General features: G+C 45.4%; 2 protein-coding genes across 52 annotated transcripts in view; one reads left to right on the top strand and one right to left on the bottom strand.

Moving 5' to 3' along the window:
• LOC138918323 (heparan sulfate glucosamine 3-O-sulfotransferase 4-like) overlaps window positions 1-23959 on the top strand; it is a 134490-nt gene extending 110531 nt beyond the window's left edge. For 23 of the 50 annotated variants that reach the window (XM_070239367.1, XM_070239360.1, XM_070239369.1 and 20 more), the window contains 4 exons: window positions 1739-1840; window positions 2209-2773; window positions 21353-21366; window positions 22258-23959. In XM_070239367.1, coding sequence (XP_070095468.1) covers window positions 2243-2773; window positions 21353-21366; window positions 22258-22492 — 780 coding nt within the window. In that variant the 5' untranslated portion in view covers window positions 1739-1840; window positions 2209-2242 and the 3' untranslated portion in view covers window positions 22493-23959. Of the gene's footprint in view, window positions 1-1738; window positions 2774-3344; window positions 4079-5173; window positions 5389-9289; window positions 9343-13629; window positions 14361-21352; window positions 21508-22257 lie in introns of those variants that run through there. The other 27 variants (XR_011427567.1, XR_011427566.1, XM_070239368.1 and 24 more) reach the window with 25 other exon arrangements.
• LOC138918325 (leucine carboxyl methyltransferase 1-like) overlaps window positions 11665-24893 on the bottom strand; it is a 28426-nt gene continuing 15197 nt past the window's right edge. Inside the window, exons 2-7 of one of the 2 annotated variants that reach the window (XM_070239383.1) lie at window positions 23083-23174; window positions 21056-21177; window positions 16300-16376; window positions 14490-14551; window positions 12660-12788; window positions 11665-11834 (exon numbers count right to left, since the gene is read on the bottom strand). In XM_070239383.1, the coding sequence (XP_070095484.1) occupies window positions 12781-12788; window positions 14490-14551; window positions 16300-16376; window positions 21056-21177; window positions 23083-23174 (361 nt within the window). In that variant the 3' untranslated portion in view covers window positions 11665-11834; window positions 12660-12780. The remainder of the gene's footprint in view (window positions 11835-12659; window positions 12789-14489; window positions 14552-16299; window positions 16377-21055; window positions 21178-23082; window positions 23175-24893) is intronic. The other variant, XM_070239384.1, reaches the window with a different exon arrangement.

Genomic DNA, 24893 nt, shown 5'->3' on the forward strand with positions numbered 1-24893 from the left:
ATTGCCGAGAGCGGGCACAGAGAAGTCTGGGAGCCGGGCAGGGACTGTAGGGAGGCCCCTGGACCACGTGTTGGGCATCCTGGCGCCTGAGCTTTGAAAGGGAGATGGACCACGGCAGTGACAATATTTGCTGCAACCGGGCCCTCCTGGGCGACCACCCAGAGCTGGGCTTGGAGCCGAAGGAGGGATGGGCAAGCTGTGCTGCTCCCAGCTCCAGTTGGCCCCTTCCCATTAACATTACAGGAGTGCAGTCGCGTGGAGTTTGAAAAAGCATCCCTAGTTCCACGAAATGATTTACAGGACACCAGACTCTGCATTTCAGAGGTCTCCGGTGTACCATAAAAAATATATTCTAAAGGAATAATCTTTATCTGAGCTGAAGCTGCAGTGAAGGAAGCTCACGTCCAGCTGAGAGCAGCCGTGAGCTTCTGTTCACTCAGGGAAAAGTCTGCGTTCATGTTATTGGAGTAGCATTTTTTTCTCTCTTTGGCACTAGGTATCTAGTTAATATTTAGACATTATATACATTTTCTTTCAACCGTTGTCCCTGTTATGTGATCAAACAAAACCGGAGATGCCAAGCACACCAGCCCTGTAGGCGAAAGCAGACCCTCCAGGCACCCAGCTGTGGCTAGCAGGGTAAACAGGACTCACTGGAGCCAGCCTCTGGGAAAGACTGGCGCCAGGTGCGTGCAGGGCCAGCCCCTGCCCCCAGGAAGCAGAGTCCGCTGGAGTGCCTCAGTTGATAGCTCTGCCTTTTCCTGACATTCCAGCCTCGCGTTTCCTCTACCTCCCTGAGCAAAAGGAAACAGGAAGCAAAGTCTAGTTTTGAATGTTCCAAAGCCTTCTGATGTTTACCATTCCCCCCAGGAGAGGGAGGTGAGGGACGGAAATCTCTCTGCAAAGAAGATACTTTTTAATTCAATGAAGCGATGCACAGACACAGCAGCACAGCTTCTCTCTGCTTATAAGGTGTTCAGAGCGATGATAGTCTCAGTCTATTTTGGTCCAGGGAAATCTGAACTCCTTTAGCGGCAATGGCCCCCAAGGGGCGCATGTGCATCTGTGGTTCAGGGTGTCGAGGAGGAGACAGCCTCTCCTTTTGGAGCAGAAAGCACAGTCAACCGGTGGCGGGACAGAGGCAAAAGCTCTAGGGCAAGGAAATCTGGGGGTTTGTGTCGAAGCTCCACCAATCAGGAGCTTCAAGCTAAGATGGGGAGGCTGGAAAGATGGAAGTTGGGATGGGAAACCTGGTACGGACAAGAAATTCCTCCTGGGTCAAAGGCACGACGATGTCCAGGGAGGGAGAAGGGCGGGTCACGGATGGACCGAGTTTGCCTGGAGTCCCATGAGAAAAGGGGAAGCGAGAGCTCACCACCTTGTGGCCCCAAGCTTCCTGTTGGGCCGCACTGGAGGCAGGCGTCGGGCTCTAAGTCCCTGAAAGTATCTGGAGAGAGAAGGAGAAATTGGCGTCCCAGGCTCCCAGGGGAGGGGAAGCACGCGGGGTTGGGCGGGGAACTTCTCCAGCATGAATGTGGTGCGGGGCGGGGGGCGGGGCGGTGGAGGGGCACGATCTCCGCTTTGCCGGGTGCCCCAGGCGTAGCGCACGCCTCTGTTCCGCGTCCCCCTCCGCAGGCGCGCGCGAGGCGCACTCCCCCTTCCCTCGGCGGCGCGGACCGCGCGCCCGGGCCCCTCCGCCTCCCCTCCGCCTCCCCTCCGCGCCTCTCTCTCCCCGCAGAAAGTTAGCAGCGGGGAAGGAACTCGCGGCGGCAGAGGTTGAAGCAGGAGCCGCGTCGGAGCCGGGGAAGCGGGGGCGCTGCAGACGGAGCAGGTGAAGCCGGTGGGTCCGCGCGTCCCCCTCGGTCCCCTTGCCGGAGGCTGAGGGAGGTGGTGGGGGGCCACCCGGACTGCGCGGGAAGAGTGGGGAGGGGAATCATGCAGCCGGGCTCTTCCCCGGCGCAGCGAGATAGCGGCCAGGGCCGGGGGTGCAGTGGCGTCGCTTCATGCAGCCTGGGCGGGCGGGGGCGCTGGCGGCGGCTGAAACCATGTCCGGGCAGCGCCGGGGGCTGCCGCCGCGAGCCCGGAGCCGCGATGACCCCGTGGCCCGCACCTCCTCCGCCTCCACCTCTGGCCGCGCCGCCGCCGCCTGGCGCGCAAGCTGCTTTTTCTCTGCGCCTTGTCCCTGTCTGTCACCTACCTGTGCTACAGCCTCCTGGGCGGCTCGGGCACCCTGCAGTTCCCCATGGTGCTGCAGGAGCCGCCGAGCCCGCCGCCACCCTCTCTACTACCGCCCCCCGTGCGCCTCGGCACCCCCTCGCAGCCGTCCGCGCCGCCGCCGGACAACGCGAGCCGCGGGGAGCCCCCGGAGCCCTCCAAGCAGCCCTCCAAGCAGCCCTCTGCCCCCGTGGCCGACGGCTGGGGACTGGCGAGCGGCAGCGGGGGCGCTCGGGACACCTGGCTCCGGATCCCGGTGGCCCCTGTAGAGATGATCACGGCGCAGAGCGCGCTGCTGGAGAGGGAAGCGCAGGAGTCCAGCACCACCCACGACGAGCTCGCAGGCCGGAGAGCGGTCAATGGGAGCAGCGAGAGGGGTGGCGCCCTCAGCACCCCCAACTATGGGGAGAAGAAGCTGCCACAGGCGCTCATCATTGGGGTCAAGAAAGGAGGCACCCGCGCGGCTGGAGGCGATCCGAGTCCACCCGGAGGTGTGGGCGGTGGGCATAGAGCCGCGCTTCTTCGACAGGAACTACGAAAAGGGGCTAGAGTGGTACAGGTAGGACTCTGGGCTCGGCGCAGGGGATAGATGCGTGGGGAAGACCCAGAGGGAAAGCTGCGGCTTCCCACGCCCTTCGACATCCAGGCACCTCTCCGAGAGCCCTTCGCCCCACGAGGCCTCTGCGGACCCTCGCGGGGCTGCTCGGGGGAGCGCGGAGAGGGCTGGAGGCTGGCCAGGGATCACTGTATTTCAGGGCTAGGGGAGCTGGTGTCACACTGCCCTGCCTGCCTCAGTCCCCTCACCCAGGGAGGTGCTTTCTGAAGCTGCCTAGCTCCACGCCTGGGAATCCCCAGCCCAGGTGCCCGCGGGGTGTTTCCCAGCCCAGGCTCTTGTGGGGCTCTGCTCTGCTGCGTTGGGGACACTAAGGCATGAAGCAGGATAGCTAGATTGACTGAAGGGCTTTGAGTTCTCCTGGAATCTCTCAAAATCGCCCTCAAATGTATTTGCGTGTCTGGAATCCGACTTTAGTATTTTCAAGTTAGAGCAAAATGAACAGGGAACGGTTAAAAAGATGACGCTGGTGAGTTTTGGCTTGGTAGAAAAGACTGAGGATGTTCCCCATCTCCAGGACTTTCTATCCCCAGGTGGCTGCAGGAACCCTGGGTTGCTTTGGCATCAGGAGCATCAAGGTCTGCACGACAGTCGGTGCCCTAAGAGTTTTTACATCCTGCACCCCTGCCCTTTCTAACCGGCGCCTCCTTCGCAACAGATGTTCATCTCCCTTCTCTGCCACAGTCTCCTAGCGATGAGGGAAAGGAGAGGAGAGTAGAAAGTTAAGTGCAGGTAAAATAAATTAGTAATCCGGCTTTCTTGCCAGCCATAACATTTAAAAAACACTGGAGCAGATGCCCCAAAGGCAAACATCCTTTGCTCCCCCCCCACCTTTTATCTCTTTCTGGAAAACATCTGGATGGCTGGTCCCATCTCTGTTGCATCTCAGTAATTAATTGGAGTTGTCAGCCAAACACAGATTTTGTCAGCTAAAGTGATATTATCATCTTCACAAGGCCAATAGGTAAAATAAGGATTTTTTCCTGACAAGGTGCCTTGCTGTTGAAGAGATGTGCTTTCTAAGTTTAAATTACAGCCTGCAAGAGTTTTAGAAATAACCTAACTTCAGAAATATATAGTAAGTGTGTATTATATAATAATATATATTACTATATGTGTGTATTATGTAATATATATTATATATGAAAATATAATATGTATTGATTGATTTCTTCCACTTTAAAAAATACGCCTTATGCTTTCAAAGCTTGAGAGAAGTACATTTAGGCATAAACATTCCAGCCGGTTAAATGGAAACAGTAAACGTGTCTGTCAATATCTTGTCTGTTTCAACAGCGAGAACTAACTAATTGCAACATTTTAGGAGGCCTCAAACAGCCCCTTCCTATCAAAACAGAAGCCAGTCAATGCCTACTTGAACTGGAAAATCAGTATTTATAACATTGCAAGTCATGGCTTCCAGTTTGCGATTAGAATTACAAAAGGTGTTAGGAGGATTACTGCAACAACAGCAAACCAGAGAAAGGAGGAGATGTTTGGGAAGGTTTCGGTTGTTTAATCGTTGGTTGTAGGAATGTTCTGATTTCTGCTATGGGGTTGCTTCAGCCCTCTGAGGGTCACTGTGCTCTTTTCCAGTTCTAATTTCAAAGCTGTGTATCTTGTGAGAAGTGTCAGATGCCCTTTGGGGGAGAGGAAGGCCTGAAGATCAGACCTTTCCAACATGTGTTGTGTTGCTTTGCGGCAGCTGGAAATAGAGATGGGGTGTTTGATTCAGGTGACTTGAAGTTGATGTAGGGTGCATGGTGGAATGCGTGTCAGGAGGTCCCATCGTAGGGTCTGGAGAATTTTCTGAATGAAAGGATAGAAGATGCCAGATTTTCTCATGTTCTTAAATACTGCTGTTGGGAAAAGAAGGTATGAACCGGCCTCGCTGTCATGACATGGTTACTGAAGATGTCATTCCAGCTTTATGGTTCTCTCAGCCATCACTTGTGATATTTGGGGCATGGTGTCAATATTTGGTAGCCGCCATATAACTGTTACGCTGAAGAGACATGGATAGAGCTAGATTCCCTTGATCCTCACTTCAGAGGACCACATGGTATCTCTGTGTCCTCGATCTGCTACTCCAGAAATTCACCCATGCGAGACCCTTATGATGCTCAGTGGTGCCGATTGGAAGTGCTGGAGGAGAATCTCTCCAACATAGAGGGAATCATTAGCCACCCAAACCTGTCTGTTGAGAAGACTCCCAGAAACCCCTTGGACCCACAGTTGCTGAGTGTGCTGGGACTGGCCTTGGATAGCTCTCCAGCCTTACAAGGGACAGCAGTGTTTTGAGGACATTTTCATTAGCTCTGTCTCTCCTCTCTTTCTCCCATGTAGGAAGAGGGGATGACAACCTCACTCTGTTGTAGAAAAGGAAACAGTGGCATTGATTCAAACCAGTAAAAGACACCTCTTGGTTCCCTGGTACAACTCCGTCTTTTAAATGGTGACATCTGTACTTAAATGGTTATACCAGGTATTCTGCCTGAAATCTTACTCTACTGTTTGAGTAGTTAGAGATCCACAGGTTAAAGACTTTAATTTTCCCCCCATTTATTTGTTTTTGTATTTCTTTTTGTTTTTGGTGTGCTTCCCAATAGCCTACTAATTCTGCAAGTGTTTCTGGTTGCTGTGTTTTCAGCAAGAGGGAGAGCAAGAAGAAATTAGGGCTGCTCCCAGCGCAGCTGGCTTTGGGTTTCCTCATATCCAACTAGGCAGCCCTAGCAGATTTATTTCTAGTGTCACTCCAGTTATGTTTAAATCTAGGTTTTGCTTTCTCTCATGCCATCAATCTAATGTGATTTAAAAACACATCTGAGATGAGACCATGTGCATTTGGTTTTCAGGGCAGGATAGACTGATGGATTAGGATGTGTGTGTTAAAGCTACGGAGAAGCAAGCCTCACTTGGTGGATGGACACAGGCCAATGATTAATAAGTGGGAGTAGGCTGAACCCTCCACTCCTTCCTCCCTTCACCCACCTCCCCCAAGTAAAAGGGTAAAGCCACAACACATCTTTCAGTATGAGCTGATACACAGTGTCTGGGCAGAAAACTTAAACTGATCTAAGGGATGAGACCTTGTGGCAGGCCAGCTGGCTGCCACGGCAGAACTCATCAAAGTGACAGAGACGACTCGAGCTGTGGTCTCCCTCGTGGTTTACAGACTGTACAGTAACCACGACCGCTTTGCTTTGGAAACCACTCAGCTCCAGGGCAATGGGAAGTCACCCTCCATGGTTTCAAGTTGTCTTCATTGGGCCGCCAAAGAGGAATGTGCGAACTTAACCACTGCGCCACCAGGCCGGCCCCAAATTTATCTTTCTGAACAAAACAAAAATATTTCCATTGTTTATACCTTCTTTACTGAAGCATACACCTGGCTTTTGTTGAATACAAAGATGTTTTCCTTATTAATTTTTAGTAGAATTTTGAACCCTTACAGACCTTAGTGAAAACTAAAAAGTAAGCAATTATGTACTATCTTTTATATTAGCATTCTAAGCGCTTTTTATAATTTCTAAAAACATGTTATTTCATAGTACAATCTTTAAAAGAATACAATATCTAAGCATATTTTAGTTTCTCTGTAATAAGAAGCCAAAAGTAGATAAACTTAGACATGTTTAGTGACAATGTTTCAATAGGTTACTGTATTTGAAAATTACCCAGATATCTAAAGAGTTTTTTATCATTTAATTTCACCTGGCAAAACTTCAAAGTTTCAAGTTAGCAGAAATATTTTGGAAGTGATTTTAAATACACATGCCATAACACATAATTGTTAAAAAGTTCACCCAACACTCTTATCTTTTTCGTGTCTATTTAGTTTACTTGTTCCCAATAATTATTTAGGTTGCCTGCAAAACTTCATGAGACATTAGACAAAATTAGCCATCATTTTAACTTATTACTTTGCTAACAAATTTGGAACAAGGATAACATGGGCTTATTTGACTAGTAAACCTAGGCTGCCTGTCTGCATCATATCCAATGTTGATAACTTTAAGTGCATGCTTACTTTAATCAAACCAACAAACTTAACTAAGCTTCTCTTTACCAAAGATTATTTCATATCATGTTAACTTGAAAGACATTTGGGTGGTTTCTATTCCATTTAGAAATAATTTATGTAAGTGCTTACTTTAAACCAACTGCATATAGTTCTTTAGAAATTATACCATCTGGAGATAAAATATCACACATATAGCACACATAGAGACAAAGAAAAACTCCACAGCTATTGTTTTAAAATTACAGCTATGAATCAGGTACAGTAATACAAAGCTACCTGGCTATGAATCCAAGTTTTGTTTTAGGCCTTTTACTAATGTTTTGTGGAGAAGACACTCAAGATGCTAGATTTTTGGCTAAGCTGCTCTTATGGCCATTTTTCTTTCCTTCCTTTTTTACTTTTTTTCCTCAGTCCTAGGAATTAATGATGGGCTAGATATTCCCTGGAGGGTTGGCAAGCTCTTTGAGGTAACTGAAATGGGTGGAACCTGAACTGTCTCTAGAGCTGCATTCCCAGTCTTGCAAGGATTTTTTTAAGGACAGTTGCTCTTGATTTCTGAGAAATTGGGTTGTACCTCAAATGACATTATAGGTTGATCTACCTGTCCAACTACATCACAAAGGCACAGAGAAACCACTCAAGTATTCTCCAAGATGGAGTTTCTGAGGCATAACTCATCCAATTGAAAGTGTTTCACCCAAGTGGTGAGTCTCCGGGGATGCTTGGGTTGTCCCCCATGATGGTAAAGCCAGTGTCAAACTGACAGTGGGCCTGGAGAAGGGTGCAGAGCCCAACTGCAGGTGTCAGTATACTTATAAGATTTAGTCAAGTCCCATTCAACCTGGGCACTTAGTCCCTGAACCAGCACGAGGCAAGCCAGGGAGGCAAGAGCCAAAGGCTTGGAGAAAGCTGGGAGCTGGGGCTCCCAACACCAGGGTTGAGAGTTAAGTCCCTGATAGAAAGTTTTTCAAGATTTTGATTTTTCAGAAGTTTCAGGTTCTGCTCAGGTCCAGCTGGAATTTAACCTTGACTTGGCGACAACAGAGGAGGGGATGAATGAGATAGACAACTAAGGGAAAGAGGTGACCAGGCCTCGCCCTCATGGCCTCTTCCCAAGGGTTATCAAGATAACATAACATAACAAACATCCCTACAGAAGTAGGGGGCCGGTGTGGAAAGGAAAGGGGCCGGTGGCTGGCTCCCTTGTGCCTCCCTTGTGCACAAACTAATAAACTTTTACTTTTCTACTCCCATTTGTTGTCTCTCTTGATTTCTATCCTGGGGGACAACAAGAACCCAGTGCGCTGGTAACAGCTTCAATAGTCATGCTCATGCCTCCCAGGGGAAAGTGGTCCCCAGCATTATTCACACATGGTATCTGGAAAGAATGAAAGAAGACAGAGGAGAGGCACTGGCATTTCTTGAACCCTTGTGATTGTGGTGGTGGTTGCTTTATAGATATGTTATCACATCGGGGTGTCATGATGAGGCTGTGAGTTAAACAGCAACAATCCTGGTTTACAGGTGGCTCCTGGAGGGTGAACCACTTGCTCAAGTTTGCTCAGCTGGTCATTGGTTGAGTTGACCACATCTGTCCAATTTCAGAGTGCTTGGTTTCTTTCCCTTTACCACGCTGCCGCACAGAAAGTACTAGAATGTCTTTTCCTTCTTTCATTCTTCAAACATTCAATAACGTTTACCAGGTGCCCAGTACTGTTTTAGGTACTGAGGATAAAGTGGAGAACAAGACAGAGGCAGGACCTGTTCTTGTGGAAATGGCATCTTTTAGTAGGGTGGTAGAGGAGACAGCAAACAAACGAGTCTTTCTTTTAACCGTTTTAATGTGGCTATAGAAAACTTAAAATGACACTTGTGACTCCCATTGCATTTCCATTGGGCAGGGCTCCTGTAGAGCAGTGCTTTTTAAACGTGAAATGCACATGGATCACCTGCGGTGTTGTTAACATGCAGATTCTGATTCAGCAGGACTGGGGAGGGGCCTCAGACTCTGCATTTCTAACTTCCCAGTTGATGCTGATGCTGCTGATCCCTGAACCTCACTTTGAGAAGCAGGAGTCTAGAGAGTAATTGGGGTGTGTGTGTGTGTGTGTGTGTGTGTGTGCATGCACAGATATTATTTTAAGTGAAATGGTTAGGGGAAACCTCTCTGTGGAGGTGATGTAAATGAAATGAAAGAGTAAGATCCTGCCATGTGAAGATCGAGGTGGAGAGGTTTCCAGTAGAGGGAACAGCAGGTACAAAGGCCCTGAGGTGGAAACAAGTCTCATGGGTTTACAAAAGCACAGTGTTTGGAGCTGGCTAAAACTGGGTTCATAACCTGGTTTTGCAACTTAATAGTTGGATGATCCTGGCTGGATAACCTATTTAAGGTCACTCGGTTTCAGGTTGTTGATCTGAGAGTAATTTCTTACTTGCAGGATTTTTGGAAGGAGTAAATGAAGTAAAAGTGAACGTATTTTCTAAACAAAAAGTGAGTATCCTAGAGCAGAAAACCAAATGGACCCAACTACTGGGTTTTTCCATTTCTCAAATCATTTTGGTCTCATATGCTTTACCTTCTATCACTGCTATCATACTACTGACTGAAGAGTCTCTTATTGGGAATATTTTTGGGAAAAGTCTAATAATGATTGGCTTTGCAATCTACATCTTCTTAATGTCTTAAACAAAGGGTCAGCAACTCAGATGCCATCTGGGCCCACAGCGATTATATAAATGAATGAAATAGACCAGGTGGGGAGAAACTGGGACGCACATTCTCTGTCTAAACCGGCAGCCACTGCTCCGTTCCAGCTACTCTTTTCCACGTGCAAATGTGGCGTCAGGGTTATCAGATCTTCCACTTAGTAAGAGAAACTGCAAAGCCAGGTTTAGACGTGAAATTGTCTGGTTCTTAATGTTGGCAACAGATCGAAATTTCTTCAAAGCGTGGTGTGGGCCAGGACTGCGGACAAACAAAACCCACCTGTGGGCTGGATACAGCCAGCCGGCCACCATCTGTGACTCTGGCTTAAACTCATTTCAGAAAGTAATTGGCACACCCGTACCCTTTGTAGTTGTCAGAATTATGGCTTCCATGTGCTATTTTGTTTTTTTTCCCTCTTACAGATTTTGCAACAGCGTGGGGGAAATACTCCCAGATATACTGCAACCCCAACAAAAGGAGCCCGATAGAAACAGAAGCATTGAGGCAGAAAAAGACAATTCACAAATAACTATCTCATTTCTTCCCAATGAACATTTTCTTGAAGGCAGGAAAATTCTCAGCTGTTCACTCATGAATCAGGAGTCCCATATTTGATCCATATAAACTACTTATAAAACAGATTCTGGTCAGGTGGACTGAGTATGACATGAGAGTTAGAAAAACTGGGTCTGGTTTTGCTTTGACAGATAGTTTTATTTGATGCCAGGTTACTTATATTAATCTGTTTCTTTCTTTCGTTTTTTTAAATCTGTTTCTTATCTCATGAGGTTACATTGTCTCCATAGGGTCCATGCACCCACTATAATACTATGGTTCTAGAACAAACCTCTGTTAGACCCTTCAGAGGAAGGAAGAGAGCAGTTAGAGGCAACATTGTTTGGTGCCTGTTTTTGTATCTCTGAGTCAGAATCCACTGCATCCTCTTTGTGTGACCCTGGACAAGTTACTTAATATCACCAAGCCTCAATTTCTTCATCTGCAGAATGGGCTCAATATGACTGATTTGCAAGGGATTATGTGAGGATGAACTGAAATGGCATTTAAAGTGCCCCCACGCAGAGTATGTGACATAAATTTCTTCCTCCTCTTCTCTCCCCTTTGTCTCCTAATTTTCCTTTGCTTTTCTTCTTCATTTTTCTTAGTTCCTTCCTTCTATCCTGCCTATCAGTATGGCTGGCCCAACAGAGAAAGCTGTAATGCATTTTTCATTAGGATATCATCTTTTATTTCAAGATTATGTCTGAATGAGGGATTTCAAGCCCTTAAGCAGCTCTTAAGTAGCTCTCCAGAGAATAATGCAAACCAGATTCCAGAATTTGGTCTACTGTAACTTGAGCCAAAGGAGGAGAAGAGTCTGATTTCCTGGGGTACCTGCAGCCAGCCTTCTCCACTAAGGGGACGGGGTATGGAAGGGGGCAGGCTCTGCGGGCTTTCCTGCTGATGTTTTCTTGAGCCCACAGTAGGAATGGAGGCCGCCTGCCCTGGAGAGGGACTGAGGCATTTAGAATGCCGAGGGCATGCTTTGCCTTCCATTTTTCTGCAGAGCTGAAGGCATTTGAGAAGGTAGGACTGTTCTAGAAGACCCTGCCAAACTCCCATTTGAGATCAAACTATGTTTGAAATCAAACTATGATGAGATTTGGCCAATTTCACTGGTGTTCCCCAGACATCATAACATGATTTAATTATTTTTACATTTGTAAGTCATACCAGGCATTTTTCATTTTAAATTGAGTCAAGAGAGGGGCCTTGAGACTTTAGGTGAATGAGAGATTGCTAGGGTTGTACGTTAGAAAGTTTTCAAGGTTTTGGGTTTGCATAATGGATGGTATCTCTGAAACGGATTGAACCACTGCCGTGTTCAAGTCATCTCTTGATTCCATTGGTTTCTGTGGTTTGACAAGCTCCTCTATAACTGCCTTGGGAATTTCAATCTAAAATTATAATTCACTAAATCAGCTTTTCAGCCCATTTGCCATGAATTAAAAGCAGGCGCTTGATTTTTTTTCCCTTAACACTCACTAGTTAGGGTTGCTGTTGTCCGGAGCCGCAAAGGGTGAGGAATGATAGGTACCGCCAAGGCTATTTGGTTGTTTGAGCAATCAGAGTTTATTGATAAAGGGAAAGAGAACAAGGAGCGGGGATAAAGAGGAACAGAAGAAGGAGCGGGGAAGCACACAGCAAATTGGTACTTACAACATCCACACCACAATCAGCCAGGAAGTCCCAATAGTTTGTACAGCGGGCGGATTTGCCTACAAAAGACACACACAGAGTTACAAAATCAAATACAAGATTAACGAAAACATCTGCAATAGAAAGGTTGACAAGGGACCTCCATCAAAGAACATATCTTTATGTCATAAAGGGTTCCTATAAATTGAAAAGAAAAGGAAGCAATTCAACTGGGAAAAAAAGGGCAAAGGAAATAAAAAGGAAATTTACAAAGTCATCCCAACAGCCATGTAGGGGCACTACCCTGAGTGCCCTTTAAGAGCCATGTGTCGTCCTGGGCAGGATGCCAACCATCTGGACAGGACGCCCAGCTGCTGAAATTTGTAAGGATCCCAGGCCTGGCCAGCCTGGATCTTACTTTATCTCACTCAAAGACCATCATGTCTTAAAGAAACACAGAGCCCCTCCACATGAACTACTGTTCCTGGGAATGCTGGCCGTATCAGGGACAGCTCCTCTTGGCAAGCATATAGCCTTTGTGCCCCTTCCTATAGAAGCAACCCCCTCCCGACCTGAGGTAGCAGGTGCACACTTCCATCTAGCCGGCCACCACTGGACATTCCCTGTAAGTAACTCCTAATAAACCCCTATGTGTTGTTTGCCATCTCCAGGTCTTTTCTTTGGTCTGTCTGCAGCCTATCCCACACCGCTCACCCAACTGGGCATGGGGCCAGGCAGGCCAATAAAACTAAGGAAAGATACTCCAGCCACCTCACTAGCCTTCAAAGTGATAGAAAGCTTTAAAATAATAGGACATCATTTCAGCCTATCAGATTGGTAGAAATTTTAGAAAATAACAATACCCAGTGTAAGTGAGGGTGTAGGGAAAGAGAATCTTGACCCACCTTTGTGAAAGTAGGAATTCATAAAGAGGTCTTGAAGAACAGTTGGGCAGTAGCTAAAATTCATAATGGCCAATTCTTTGAGCAAACAGTTCCTGCAGATATGCACATATACATATGTTTCCTACAATCCTGTTTAATACAAAAACATGAAAAAGACAGCAATCTAAATGACTATCGGTAGGAAAGAGATTAAATGGAATTTCCACGCAAAGGAGTACTATAAAGCCATTAGAAATAATGAAGTAGATTCCTACAGGCCGACATGAAAAGACAGCCATGATTTACTGGGTATGAAAAAAAGCAAGTTGCAAAACAGTATGTATAAATTATTCACTGTTAATTAAAGTTCCATGTAATCTATAATTCAACAAATACACAGTGAACTACAACATATATTTATTCGATGTGTATATACATTCATTCAAAAAAGGAGTACTGAACCTCTTTTGTGCCAGGCCCTGGGTTGCATTTAAGTGTGCATCTATTTACCTGTCTCTGGGTATACTGCTCATCTGTAGGAGAACACACTGAATAGTGGTTATCTTCTGGGGGTGGGTGAGATTATGGAGGGTCTTTACTTTCTATTTCATATATTTCTACATTATTTCATCAAAAGGAACTCAAAGTATTAGATCTTTTGTTACAGATAACCATTCTGACACAAATATTAACCAAATATGTAGAAAATGATAGCAAAAGTGTGGAAAAGCAAAGAGGCCAGCAAACGGCAAAGCCTGAATAGGTTCTACTTCCAACTGTATGAGGGAAACCAAGGATGGGGGAGATGTTTTCTGTACAAACTTAATTGTGAATGTGATTAGCAGAAGGAAAGAAGGACTGAAGCACTGTGGCTGTGTGTAAAAGGCAGCTTATCGAGCTGTGATGTTCCTGATGTTATTGTGTTGACCATCCGAGAAGACCATCCTCTCTAAGCATGTTTTCTGACCTGATTTTTTTTTTTTTGAGGAAGATTAGCCCTGAGCTAACTACTGCCCATGCTCCTCTTTTTGCTGAGGAAGATTGACCCTGAGCTAACATCCGTGTCCATCTTCCTCTACTTTATACGTGGGACGCCTACCACAGCATGGCTTGCCAAGAGGTGCCACATCCGCACCCGGGATCGGAACCGGCGAACCCCGGGCCGCCGAGAATATGCGCACTTAACCCCTGCGCCACCGGGCCAGCCCTGATCTGAATTATTAATAACCCCATTGATCTTCTCTCTGTCAGACAAAGACTGAAAATGATGGAAGATTCTGGAAGAGGTTTACCATAAGTTGAAAGGCTTAGAAATGAGGAAGTGTTGTTGGAAACACTCATAATTAAAACTTGAGGGGAAAAGTTGACTGCAGGGGCTGAGGAGGTAACAGAAGTGAGGGAAGTAGGTAAAGTATAAGACAACGGGGAGGGGTGAGGACAGAAGTGGAGAATGCACAACCCCTCCCAACAAGGCGGCCGCTGCTCAATTATTGCCACGTAGGAGTTCGGGTCTAATGTTGCCAGATGTAACTTTTCCAAGGAAAGCTGGAAATCAAGATTCTCATGAAAAATCTCCTGTTTTTGAAATGTTGGCAGCTAATTTAAATTTTTTAAAAAAGATTTAAGATTGGGGACCTGTGGACATTTAAGAAGAGTCATACGAGCAATTGTTCTAAATTCCTCCATGGTAACTGCAATAAAAGTCTAAATGTATCAGCAGAAGCACATGCTGTATGACATCATGTATGCACACACATGCCCACAGATACAGACCATCTTTAAGAAGGAAAGGGGGGAAAGCCAAAACAGTTACATAGTCCGTACTGTATCACTTAGGTCAAGGATACTTACCCATTTGAAGTGTCTCCTCTGAATGTAAGTCTAAATTGGTTTTTGATAGGAGAGACTTGAATCTATGGGAAGATGGGAGAGAGAAGGATAAGTCAAGCAGCTCATTTACTCTAAAAATGCAGAGGCCCACTACAGAGATGGGACTTGTATACTGCTACTGTTCAAAGCAAGGGCCACTACAGAAGGCCTTCTGTTTAATTACATTTGACCACGTACAGCAAAAATCCAGCGGATACAGCTCTCGGGTTAGGTCAGCTAAGCATTACACTCAGAATTTGATGTCAAATTGCAAACTGATCATGAAATACTTAGAAATAGCTACAGATAGGCTAGCACGCATTTTCCAAATGTTCCAGCATTTTTCAGGTCATCCCAAGTTTCTTGCCTCTTCTCAAACAAAATTTTTAAGATAGCTATTGTTTCTCACAGATAACAAAAATTGACTTTCACTCAGACCTAAAGTTCAGTAACATTTATGTGACAACTCCCTCAATGAAGAATATGTAAAAAATCAGAAATCCGAGAGCCAAATTCATTATACCAATAACCATACACAAACGCCACTGCATTTTTCACCCCAGGAAACCGTGTCTGGCCTTGATTTAGAGCCTACTTACTCTTACTTCACTCAGAGTTTTAACAAGCTTAGTAGTACTTTGCAGTTCCCAGAGCATCAGAATTGCCATATATTATCCAAAAAGCCTATTTAATGTAAAATGCAATTTTATATTTGGAAAGGGTAAAAAACTTATTTTCCTAGGATAAACTAGAAAAGAAAAAACATTTCCAGTTTGTGAGGATTAGACATCTCTAAAGGACAGGTAGAAACTTTTGCGTTTATTAAAATGTTTAAATATAAGAATTAGAATTTTATTTAAATAATTTTAAAAGGAGGGAGTACAGGTTAAAACTAAGTCACACACCACATAATGACGTTTCAGTCAACCACAGACCACATACGTGCTAGTGGTCCTTCAATATTAGCACCATATAGCCCAGATGTATAGTAGGCTACACCATCTGGGACTGTGTAAGTGTAATCCACGACGTTCACATGACACTGAAATCACCTAGCAATGCATCTCTCAGAACGCATCCCTGTTACTGCTAGGGGACACACGACTGTACTGAGAAACCTTGACCTTGGGCTTGAAGTCAGGGTTTAAAGCTCAGCTCCACCCCTTCCTAGCCAGGTGACTTTAGGCAAATTAACTTAACTTCCTTGAGCCTCAGTTTCCTCATCTGTAAGAAGGGGCTAATAATAGCACTAATTCATGAGTCTGCTCTGAGGATTGAATGAGACAATCCAAGTGAAGCATTTAACACGGAAAGCTCTCGGCAAAGATGAGCAAACTCATCATCTACAACTTTGCTAACTCCTTGAAACCTCGACTCAGAATGGCCCCCACATATCTCATATATAATAAATGATTAAGTTCAGTTTCCCATTCATTCATTCATTCAAAAAATATTTACTACGTATCTTTTCTGGACCAGGTACCTTTCTGTGCCCTGGGATAAAGAAGTAAACAAAATACACATTATGTGAATTTTAATTCAGATTACTAAACTATGATAGGTCACTTTTTAAGTGTTCAGAGAAGTTACATGAATGGAGAGAAGAGTCACAAGGGAGGGTATTTTTCATTTTGAAGACTGCAAGACACACTGGAATGAGGGTCTCGGGGCAAGAAAGCAAGTGAGGAGAGCAGGGCCCTAAAATGAGGTCTCTGGCACTCAGACCTGCTGTCTACTGAAGGCTGGTTCTGAATTCTACCAGGCTCTCTCTTCTGGCCAAAGCCACACTTACTTGATGCTGTGTAGCTTTCTCGTGACTATCACTGGAAAGTCAACTTCAAAATATTTCCTTGGGAGAAGACCCTCATCCTGAGAAAAAACACAGTTATCTTTATAATTATTTATTCAGTCATATATTCACTGATCATCCTCACAGACCAAGTACCAAGGCCCGAGGAGCAATGGGGTATTTAAGGATTTTAAATCAGGGGATGATATGGTCAGAAATGCATTTTCTAAATTACTTTGGTCTCAGTATGAGGAACAGATGGCACAAAAAATTAGGAGGTTACTGTGGTCACCTAGGCAAGAAGTAATGGGCAGCCAGAACTGGGGATGCATCCACTGGGACGGAGTGGGGAGGAGCAGGAGGCACTCTGGACGTAGGATGTAACAGTAAGCAGCTTGAGACCAATTAGAGAGAGTCAGGAAATCAGTGTAGTGGGTATGGACAAGAATCTTTTGGATGAAATGAAATAAAATAGCAAATATCAGAAAGCATCACATGAGGTGAGGGTAAGTACTATTTTGTAATATATTTATTTTTTTCTCTTACAGTGGAGTATACTGGGGTGGTAAAGGACAGGGACTCTGCAGCCCGGGTGGACAGGGTTCAAATCCCAGCTCCACCACTTGTTCACTCTGAGGCCTTGGGAAAGTCACTAAACTCCCTGAGCCAAGGCTTCCTCATTTGAAAAGTAGAGAAAATGATGCCACCTCGTGGGGTTGTGAGGATTAATGAGGAAATACAGGAGTGAGAGAACAGGGCCTGCACCTAGTAAGCACCATGTGTGTGCCCTTATTATTTACATACATCAGTACATAGATGTGGGTGCTAGATTGGGATATACATTTATTTTTTACTGTGAGCTGCAGTAAAAAAAAAAAACTGTGAACACCTCACACATAGAGACACACACACACGGCCCTGCTTCCCCCTTCTGCTTTCCCTAGCTTGGTTGGTACTATACCCTTCTCCCCACAGTCACTCACTGGTCATCCTAGAATTCTCTCCATCTCCACCCTGTTTGATCAATCACTCAGCCCTGCCTGCTGACTATCCTAGAATGCATCCTCTCCTCTTCCGCTCTGTCCCCAACTGCACAGACTCTAACAACATCCCTTTCTGATCTCTTTCAACGACACACTTCATGTTGCCTGCAGCAGCTCTTCCCACCTCTAAGATTGAGCTAAGATGCTGGGTGCTCCACAACCTGGCCCACCTGCCCACCTTCTGGCCTAGTACTCTTTTAACATCTCTGCTCCCATCTGTGCTTATATTCCAGAAATGCAGAACTACTTATTTAAAAAGAAACTTGCTGATATCCAGAACCTGGTGGTGGTGTCAATAGAGGGTGGAATAAAGAAAAAGGAGGAATAAGGATGGCACCCTTGTTTCTGCCCTGAGCAACTGGGCAGGAGAGAGAACCATTTATGTAGACAGTAGTAAGAGATGGAGAGCAGTATGGAGGGGCAGCAGACCCCCTGATGGGACAGCATGATGGGAATGGAAATCATGAGCAAGCATTTCCTAGTAGGAAGGTGACCCCTAAGGGCAAGTGTCAGAAATGTGAGATCCAGCTCCCCCACCCTATGCAGACACTAGTCCTCAGTTAAAGTCCTAGGGGATCTGGAGGGGTGGGGGAGGAGGAAGGAAGAGAGGGAGGGAGGGAGAGAGGGAAGGATGGGGCAAGAGAAAGAGAGAGAGAAGAGAGGAAGGAAAGGAAGGTACGAGGGAGGCAGTGGCGGAGGGTGGGGGGAGGAATAAACAAGACAGTTTCCTGACATCAGAGGAGCTCCCGCCTATCAGCAGAGTAGGGCTATGTAATCTACTTGAAGATCCGTGGAGGACGTGTTTAGAGGATGTGTGGAAATCGCACCTCCCACCTGGCATGGTTCCCTGGCTGCACCAGCAGAGGCTTAGCTGCGAGTCAAGGCCTTCTGCTGCCACTGCTACGTGAACTTGATCTGTATGACCTCAGGGGCCCAGGACTGGAGCGTTGAAGACTCCCATGTTCTGGCAGCGGGCAAGGGAGAGCCAGCCGGTATTGTCATAAAGAATAAGGAGTGAGTGAAACCATTAAGGGGTTTCCTGACTTTCTCTAGGAAATTCTACGAGACCTTTCAAGAACTTTTACTCGCAGGGTATGGAAAGTTAAAGATAGTCTAAAATTTCAGAAGACAAAGAGAGCAATTAAAAGCAAATGAATGACAGATAGCATAGAGTCCTACAACTCAAATGGGTCTTCTGACTTTGGAAAGAGCTTTCCCTGCAGTAGCTCACTTGATCCTCCCAAGGATTCTGAATAAGAGGGCACTGTGGAAGGGAAGCTTCCAAAAGGCACACCTGGAGCTTTTAAGAAACAGACATCCTCTTTCTCGGCTTTCAGAAAAGGGCAAAATGGCTGTGGGAAGTGATACTTTCACTTTTTAGTCTGTGATTCTCTAGGCCCTTCTGACACTCCACTCCCAAGTAGCTCACACGTCTCAAGGAGGCAGGGAAGACACCCAAGACTGACTATAAGTACCAGAGGGCAGCCAGGAGCAGCCAGGAGGAAGGGTACCACTTAGTCTCAAAGCAGATCCAACATGGCCGACTGTTTCACAGGCCAGCAAAATTGACAATCCTTCCCCTATGTACTTGACCTTTCAGTTTGTAGAAACAGAATTCAAGAGACACCAAACAACTGAGGCCCCTTAAGAGTTTCACTCACTCCTTATTCTTTGTGACAATACCGGCTCTCCCTTGCCCTATTCTTGCCCGCTGCCCGAAGATGGGAGTCTTCAACCCTCCAGTCCTGGGCCCCTGAGATCATACAGAGCAAACTCATATAGTAGTGACAGCAGAAAGCCTTGACTCACAGCTAAGCCTCTGCTGGGGCAGCCAGGGGACCATCCAAGGTGGGAGGTGCGTGAGACAACAAGACCAACAGACAAGATTTTCCTCACTCTTTTATAGGAGCACATATATTTCTAAAACAGGGATTAGCAAATTTTCTGTAAAGAGTCAAAAATAAGTATTTTAGCCTGTGAAGGCCAGACGGTCTGTCATAACTGCTGAACTCCGCGGTCACAGTGCTAAAGCAGCCACAGAGAATATGGAAATAAATGGGAGTGGCTGCATCCCATAAAACTTGATTTCTAAAAATAGGTGGCAGGCTGGATTTGGCCCATGCAACCTCGGCTCCAAAAGAGCAAACATAATAATTGCTTTTCAAAAAAGGAGGAACTTTAGATTTTAAAAAATCCCTTCAGACCAATATGATTATCAAACAAAACAAAAAACTTCCACAAAAGACTTTCAGACCCTGTGCTACTCTCCTTCCTCACTACTGACAGACAGCCTTTTCCTTGGAAGGAGCACGTAAGCCTCTGTGTACCTTGCTCAGAAATAAAAATCTCAGATTTATTAATTATTAACTCACTTGCAAGACGGGGAAAAAACCAAACCATGGGACCAGTCAAAAAGGTGTCAGGCCCAAAGGAGGGATTTCTCCAGCGGCCCCTGTGAACACTGACACTGCACATTCGCTTACGCTGCATTCTCTTCCAGTTCCTTCTGCTACACCATGGTCCCCGTGTTACACAGGCACAATCAACCTACAGAAAAGAACCGCTGGAACACCCACAGGGCTGTGTGTAGAGGAAAGGGGAAGGAGTCTGCAGTTCGATGAGCTGGGCTCCAATGTTTGTTCCACATTCCAGTGCCACCAGATATCCAATTTGGGGAAAGACACAAGCTCTCGTAGCCCCACTTTCCCCATCTGTGTAAAGCTCTCCCCTCTCACAGAGGTCTCATGTTAATTCGTGAGGCCATGTATGTAAAAGCACCTCATAAATGTTAGTTATCTTATCCTAAATGAAGAATGCAGAGGCAAGCGTTTAATACTAAGACCATGTTGATGCCACCGACTTCTCCCTTGAGTAAGAGAAAGGCTGGGAGCTCTGATGACTAAAGGCCATCTTATCAGGTGAGCTGATTAGGGACAAAACAGATATGCAGGTCGGGTTATGCCCTCACACTCTAATTTATCTTGGTGTACATCTGGAGAAATCTGGGGAAATGCACATACCCATTACTGCCACATGACTGACCTGATAGAAGACCCTAAAAAAATCTGTACAAACCTACAAAAAAGAAAATACGATCAGTGGAATCTTCGTAGGGCAAAGGTTTGAAGGCAAAATTCCACCCCAGGAGTCAAAGCCCAGTGCTTTAGTCCTGCTTCTGCCTGTAATGAGACCCAAGTTTCCTGTCCTGTGAATGCAATTACACCTGCTCTTGAATCCTAACAGAGCAGGTAAGGGATCAAATCACAGATTGGCTACAAAAGGGCTTTGTATCATATTATCATCGCCCAGAGAAATTTTACCTAAACGCTGCTATGCTGACAATAAAATCTTAGTTATTATCAAAATTACAAAGGCATGTGCTCTTTGTCTCAGCAATTCCACTGGCAGAATTTTCTCTCCTGATATATTTCCACACATGCAGGGGGAAATATATACAAAGATTTTTTTTATAACCCTGTTTGTAACAACAAAAGATGAGAAACAACCCACATATCCTTCACCAGGGCCCCGGTGAGATAAAGTACGGGGCTGATGGGGGTTGTGGGGGGGGTGTGCAAGCAGGTGGGGACAATGGTGGGAGACAGGCTGTCACTGCATCCCTTTTAATATAGTTTTAAAAGTTTTGAATATGGTGAAAATCTTCACAAAATCAAATTTAAACAACTGGGGAAAAAAGAGGGGGGATATTAACTTACCTTTAATGTCCAGAAGGCTGTATCCATCCCAGCCCCCAGGTTTATAATTTGGCACTGACATTCTGTCTTCTGTAGAAATGCCTTTATAAGCTGCCTGATGCCATGGACACGAGCAAAATATCCTAACAGAGAGAGACAGAAACAAGCTGTCACTCAGCGATGAGAAATAATCCCTGCAAAGCTCTCTGCAGCAGGAGAGCCAAACAGAGCACTTCTGCCCTTCCTCGGGGTCAGCGGATTATCCATGACTTTATAGGAGAAATAGCAAATTTTAAATTCTCTTCTTTTTTTTTTCAGCCGTTTGAACCAAAGTAAGTACAATCTATTTAATGGCAGAATTAACTATCCTAAGAAAAATAAAATGCACTATAATTCTACTTACGAAAGACAAGTATTTTACATGAAAACATCTGATCTAAATGTTCCTCTAGGAAGTGTGCCTTTTCATAGCTATAGTAAAAGCTACTTAGTTCTGTGGTAAAACTCGAAATTGCAAGGTCACATGGAAAATAATATTTTTAGGTCAGGATATTGGATGGATGAGTGTCGAAGCAAAGAAAGCCACACTTCTTATTGTGTTCCTGTCATCTCCACCCTGTATAGGTTAGAGCCTCGGTGTCTGTAACATGGCATCACAGATTGGGGGAGGAATGCTTGTCTAACAAATTGACTTGTTAAGCTCTGGGGTGGGGAGCTGGGCAAAGGAGATGAGAAATAAAGAAGAACAAAGGAAGATAAAGTCTGTCTGTGTTGTAAGGCTGGCTGCTCTAAGTGTGACTATTTTAAGAACAAAATTTGAGAGTGGCATTTAGAAACTTTTATTGTGGGGCTGGCCCTGTGGCTGAGTGGTTAAGTTCGCATGCTCTGCTTTGGCGGCCCAGGGTTTCACCGGTTTGGATCCTGGGTGTGGACATGGCACCACTCGTCAGGCCATGCTCAGGTGGCATCCCACGTAGCACAACCAGAGGCACAACTAGAATATACAACTAGGTACCGGGGGGCTTTGGGGAGAAGGAAAAAAAAAAGAAGACTGGCAACACATGTTAGCGCAAGGTGCCAATCTTTAAAAAAAAAAAGTTTTATTGCAATTTGACACAGGAATCTTATGCCTGTTGAATCTACTAGTAAATAATTTGGGCTTGTATTTTGCATGTCTTATTCATTTTATTTTGCTAGTAAATCATTTTTATTGTATTTTACAGAAATGTCATCCACAATGGATTGGATATTGGGGAAAAGAGATCCTCACCACACACTGTTTGGGAAGCACTCTCCTATTGGGCTGCAGGTCCCCAGTACAGAGGCAAACCCAGGCAGAGGAAGAAGGAAGGAAGGAGGGCTGACATGCTGCCCGAAGCACAGAGTCAGGCGCCATGGTGCGTCCCTCTGCAGCATTCCGAAGGAAATGTGCCTCAAGAGCACAGGAGGGAGGCTTAAGGCCTCTTTGCCAGGCCTCGCCCAATCTTACGGATGCCTGGATTCACCCTCAGCTCAAAGGAAATACCGTGTCCTTATTCTCAGGAACCTCCACTTCAAAATTTCTTTGTATTTCTGAAAGAACCTACCTCAGGATCCATCCTTAGGGCCAAGATTTCCAGCACACACAGGAATTACCTGGTCAGTTTCTCAGTCTGGCTGAGGCTACGCCACACTCCTGTCTCAAATTCTGTGACTTCTTTGATGGAAATTATTTGCAGAGCCTAATACTGTTACTAACACTTTAATACGGCAGCTAAATAGACCATTCACAGTAAAAGATATATGAATGGCTTTTAAACATATGAAAATGATCTTCAATCTTACCCGTAAATAGGAGGAATATAAAATAAAATTACTATAGCATTTTTCAAGTATCAGATTAACAGATTAAACAGTTCCATAATACACTGTGTTGGTGAGGATGTTGGGAAATTAGCACTCCGTAGACTAGTGGAGAGAGTGCACACCGGAACTCTCTAAGAATGAGTCCCTAAAACCTCAGGCCTCTCGGCTGATGAGGAGATCCTGGGAGGGAGATGGTCACTTGCCTCTGTTAATCTCAGGGGCCTTCCTCTCTTTAGACAGTCTCACAAAATGCTGGAGGTAAGGGTCATGCCAGTAGCCAATGCTTACTGCAAACCTGAAAGGGATGAAAAAGGAGGCAGATGAGTAGAGAACAGGTTCAGGCCAAGTTCCCAGGAGCCAGGTCAAGGATCCAGAGGAAAATTATCTCCCTCAAAAGGCCAATCAATGCACATAGAGTGCTCCTCTACAAATTTAAACATACTCATCCATGCATTTTTTATTCATATACATGCCCATCACGTTTCCCATAGTGGTCATTTCTTACCTCTCTCTTTCCTCATGTCGCTAATTCCTTTCTCAGAAGCCTAAACAGCAAATAACCTCCCCTCATACTTACAACTTACAACTATTTATTTACTTAGCAAGCTCCCTGGCCAGATCTAGTCACATAACTCCACTCAACCAAAAGTTCTGGGTCCAGAGAAGGGAGACCCAGAAGTATCTGGCAAACATCATTACTAACTCCCTAAGTACTTCTCCCAACTCTGTGCTAAGTGCCAGTCATTTCATGTCCCTTAAGGAGGTCATAGTGGGGAAACCAGGGGAAAGTAAACAAAACAGCTACAACCTGGCAAATGCTATGGTAGCCTAAACTCTCTCTCAGTGTACATTACAAGGAATTAAGGTTTTAGTGTTCCAAGCCTAGGAGCTGAAGCCCAGATTACCACTGGAAGTCTTCTGGCAACCATGAGTGGAACCAGCATCGGGACAACTGAGAAGTCATGGAAGGAACCTGGATCCCTAAGGCAATGCCACGCCACACCCCTGTGGACCTGGAGCCTGCTCTACCTCTCAACGGATAGTTTGTGAGATAATAAACGTCTTCACCATTTGAGTCAACTTGAGCCTGGCTTCTGTTACTTGCAGGCTGTAGCATCCTAAGTGATATCCCAAATAATACACCCATCTCCATGTTGCTTGATAAGTAAGCTGAAAATTAAGATATGGGTGTGCGCGCGCGCGCTCGCGCGCGCGTGTGTGTGTGTGTGTGTGTATGGGATCTCACCCAGCTGGATTCTGAGGCCCCAGAAGCAGATACTATATCTTTTCTTTCTATCTACTCACAAGGCTTGCTGCTGCCTTGACTGCAACAGGTGCTGACTTCCCTACAAACATGTCCCCCACAGTCTCTCCATCCATATTTGTACATCCATAGACACTCCTAAGGAAGCACATGTTCAGCTACTCGATGCAACAACTCAGCACAGAAACACACAAAGACTCACTAAAGGACACAATTTGCTATAAGCCCGGATGTCCAAGGAAAACAGCAGACCCACAAGTTTTACAGAGTAAACCTGCTCAGTTATCTAAAAGAGTGCTTTTCAAACAGTGAGCTGTTTTAATATGAAATCAGTTGAATACTATGCAAGTCTGCATTTAAAAAAACAAAGTAAAACGGAAAATATAAGCATGCATTACACATAGTAAGGGTTAAGACTGTTTCGTGAAGCTTTTGTTTCAAGCACATGTTGGGGGTCTAAGTGCAATGAAATGGGTTTTCTCACTTTTGGTGGCCATGTGATGAACACTGATTTCAAAGGAATCCTCTGGTGCCATCTGGCGGTAAAAGCCATACCTGCAGTTGAGGCAGGAGTGGTAGAGCAGTGATGAGAACACAAAACAAACAGGTTAAGGGTAGGAAGCGGACTTAGAAATGATCTAGTCAACTCCAATATCCAGCGCAAGAATGCTTTCAACAGCATTAAGCCACTGCTTGACTACTCCCCACAAAGAAGGCACTCACTCCACTGCTAAGCAACTGCTGAAAAGC

This window comes from Equus caballus, chromosome 17, assembly GCF_041296265.1.
Source record: "Equus caballus isolate H_3958 breed thoroughbred chromosome 17, TB-T2T, whole genome shotgun sequence".
In the NCBI taxonomy this organism is placed as follows: Eukaryota; Metazoa; Chordata; class Mammalia; order Perissodactyla; family Equidae; genus Equus; species Equus caballus.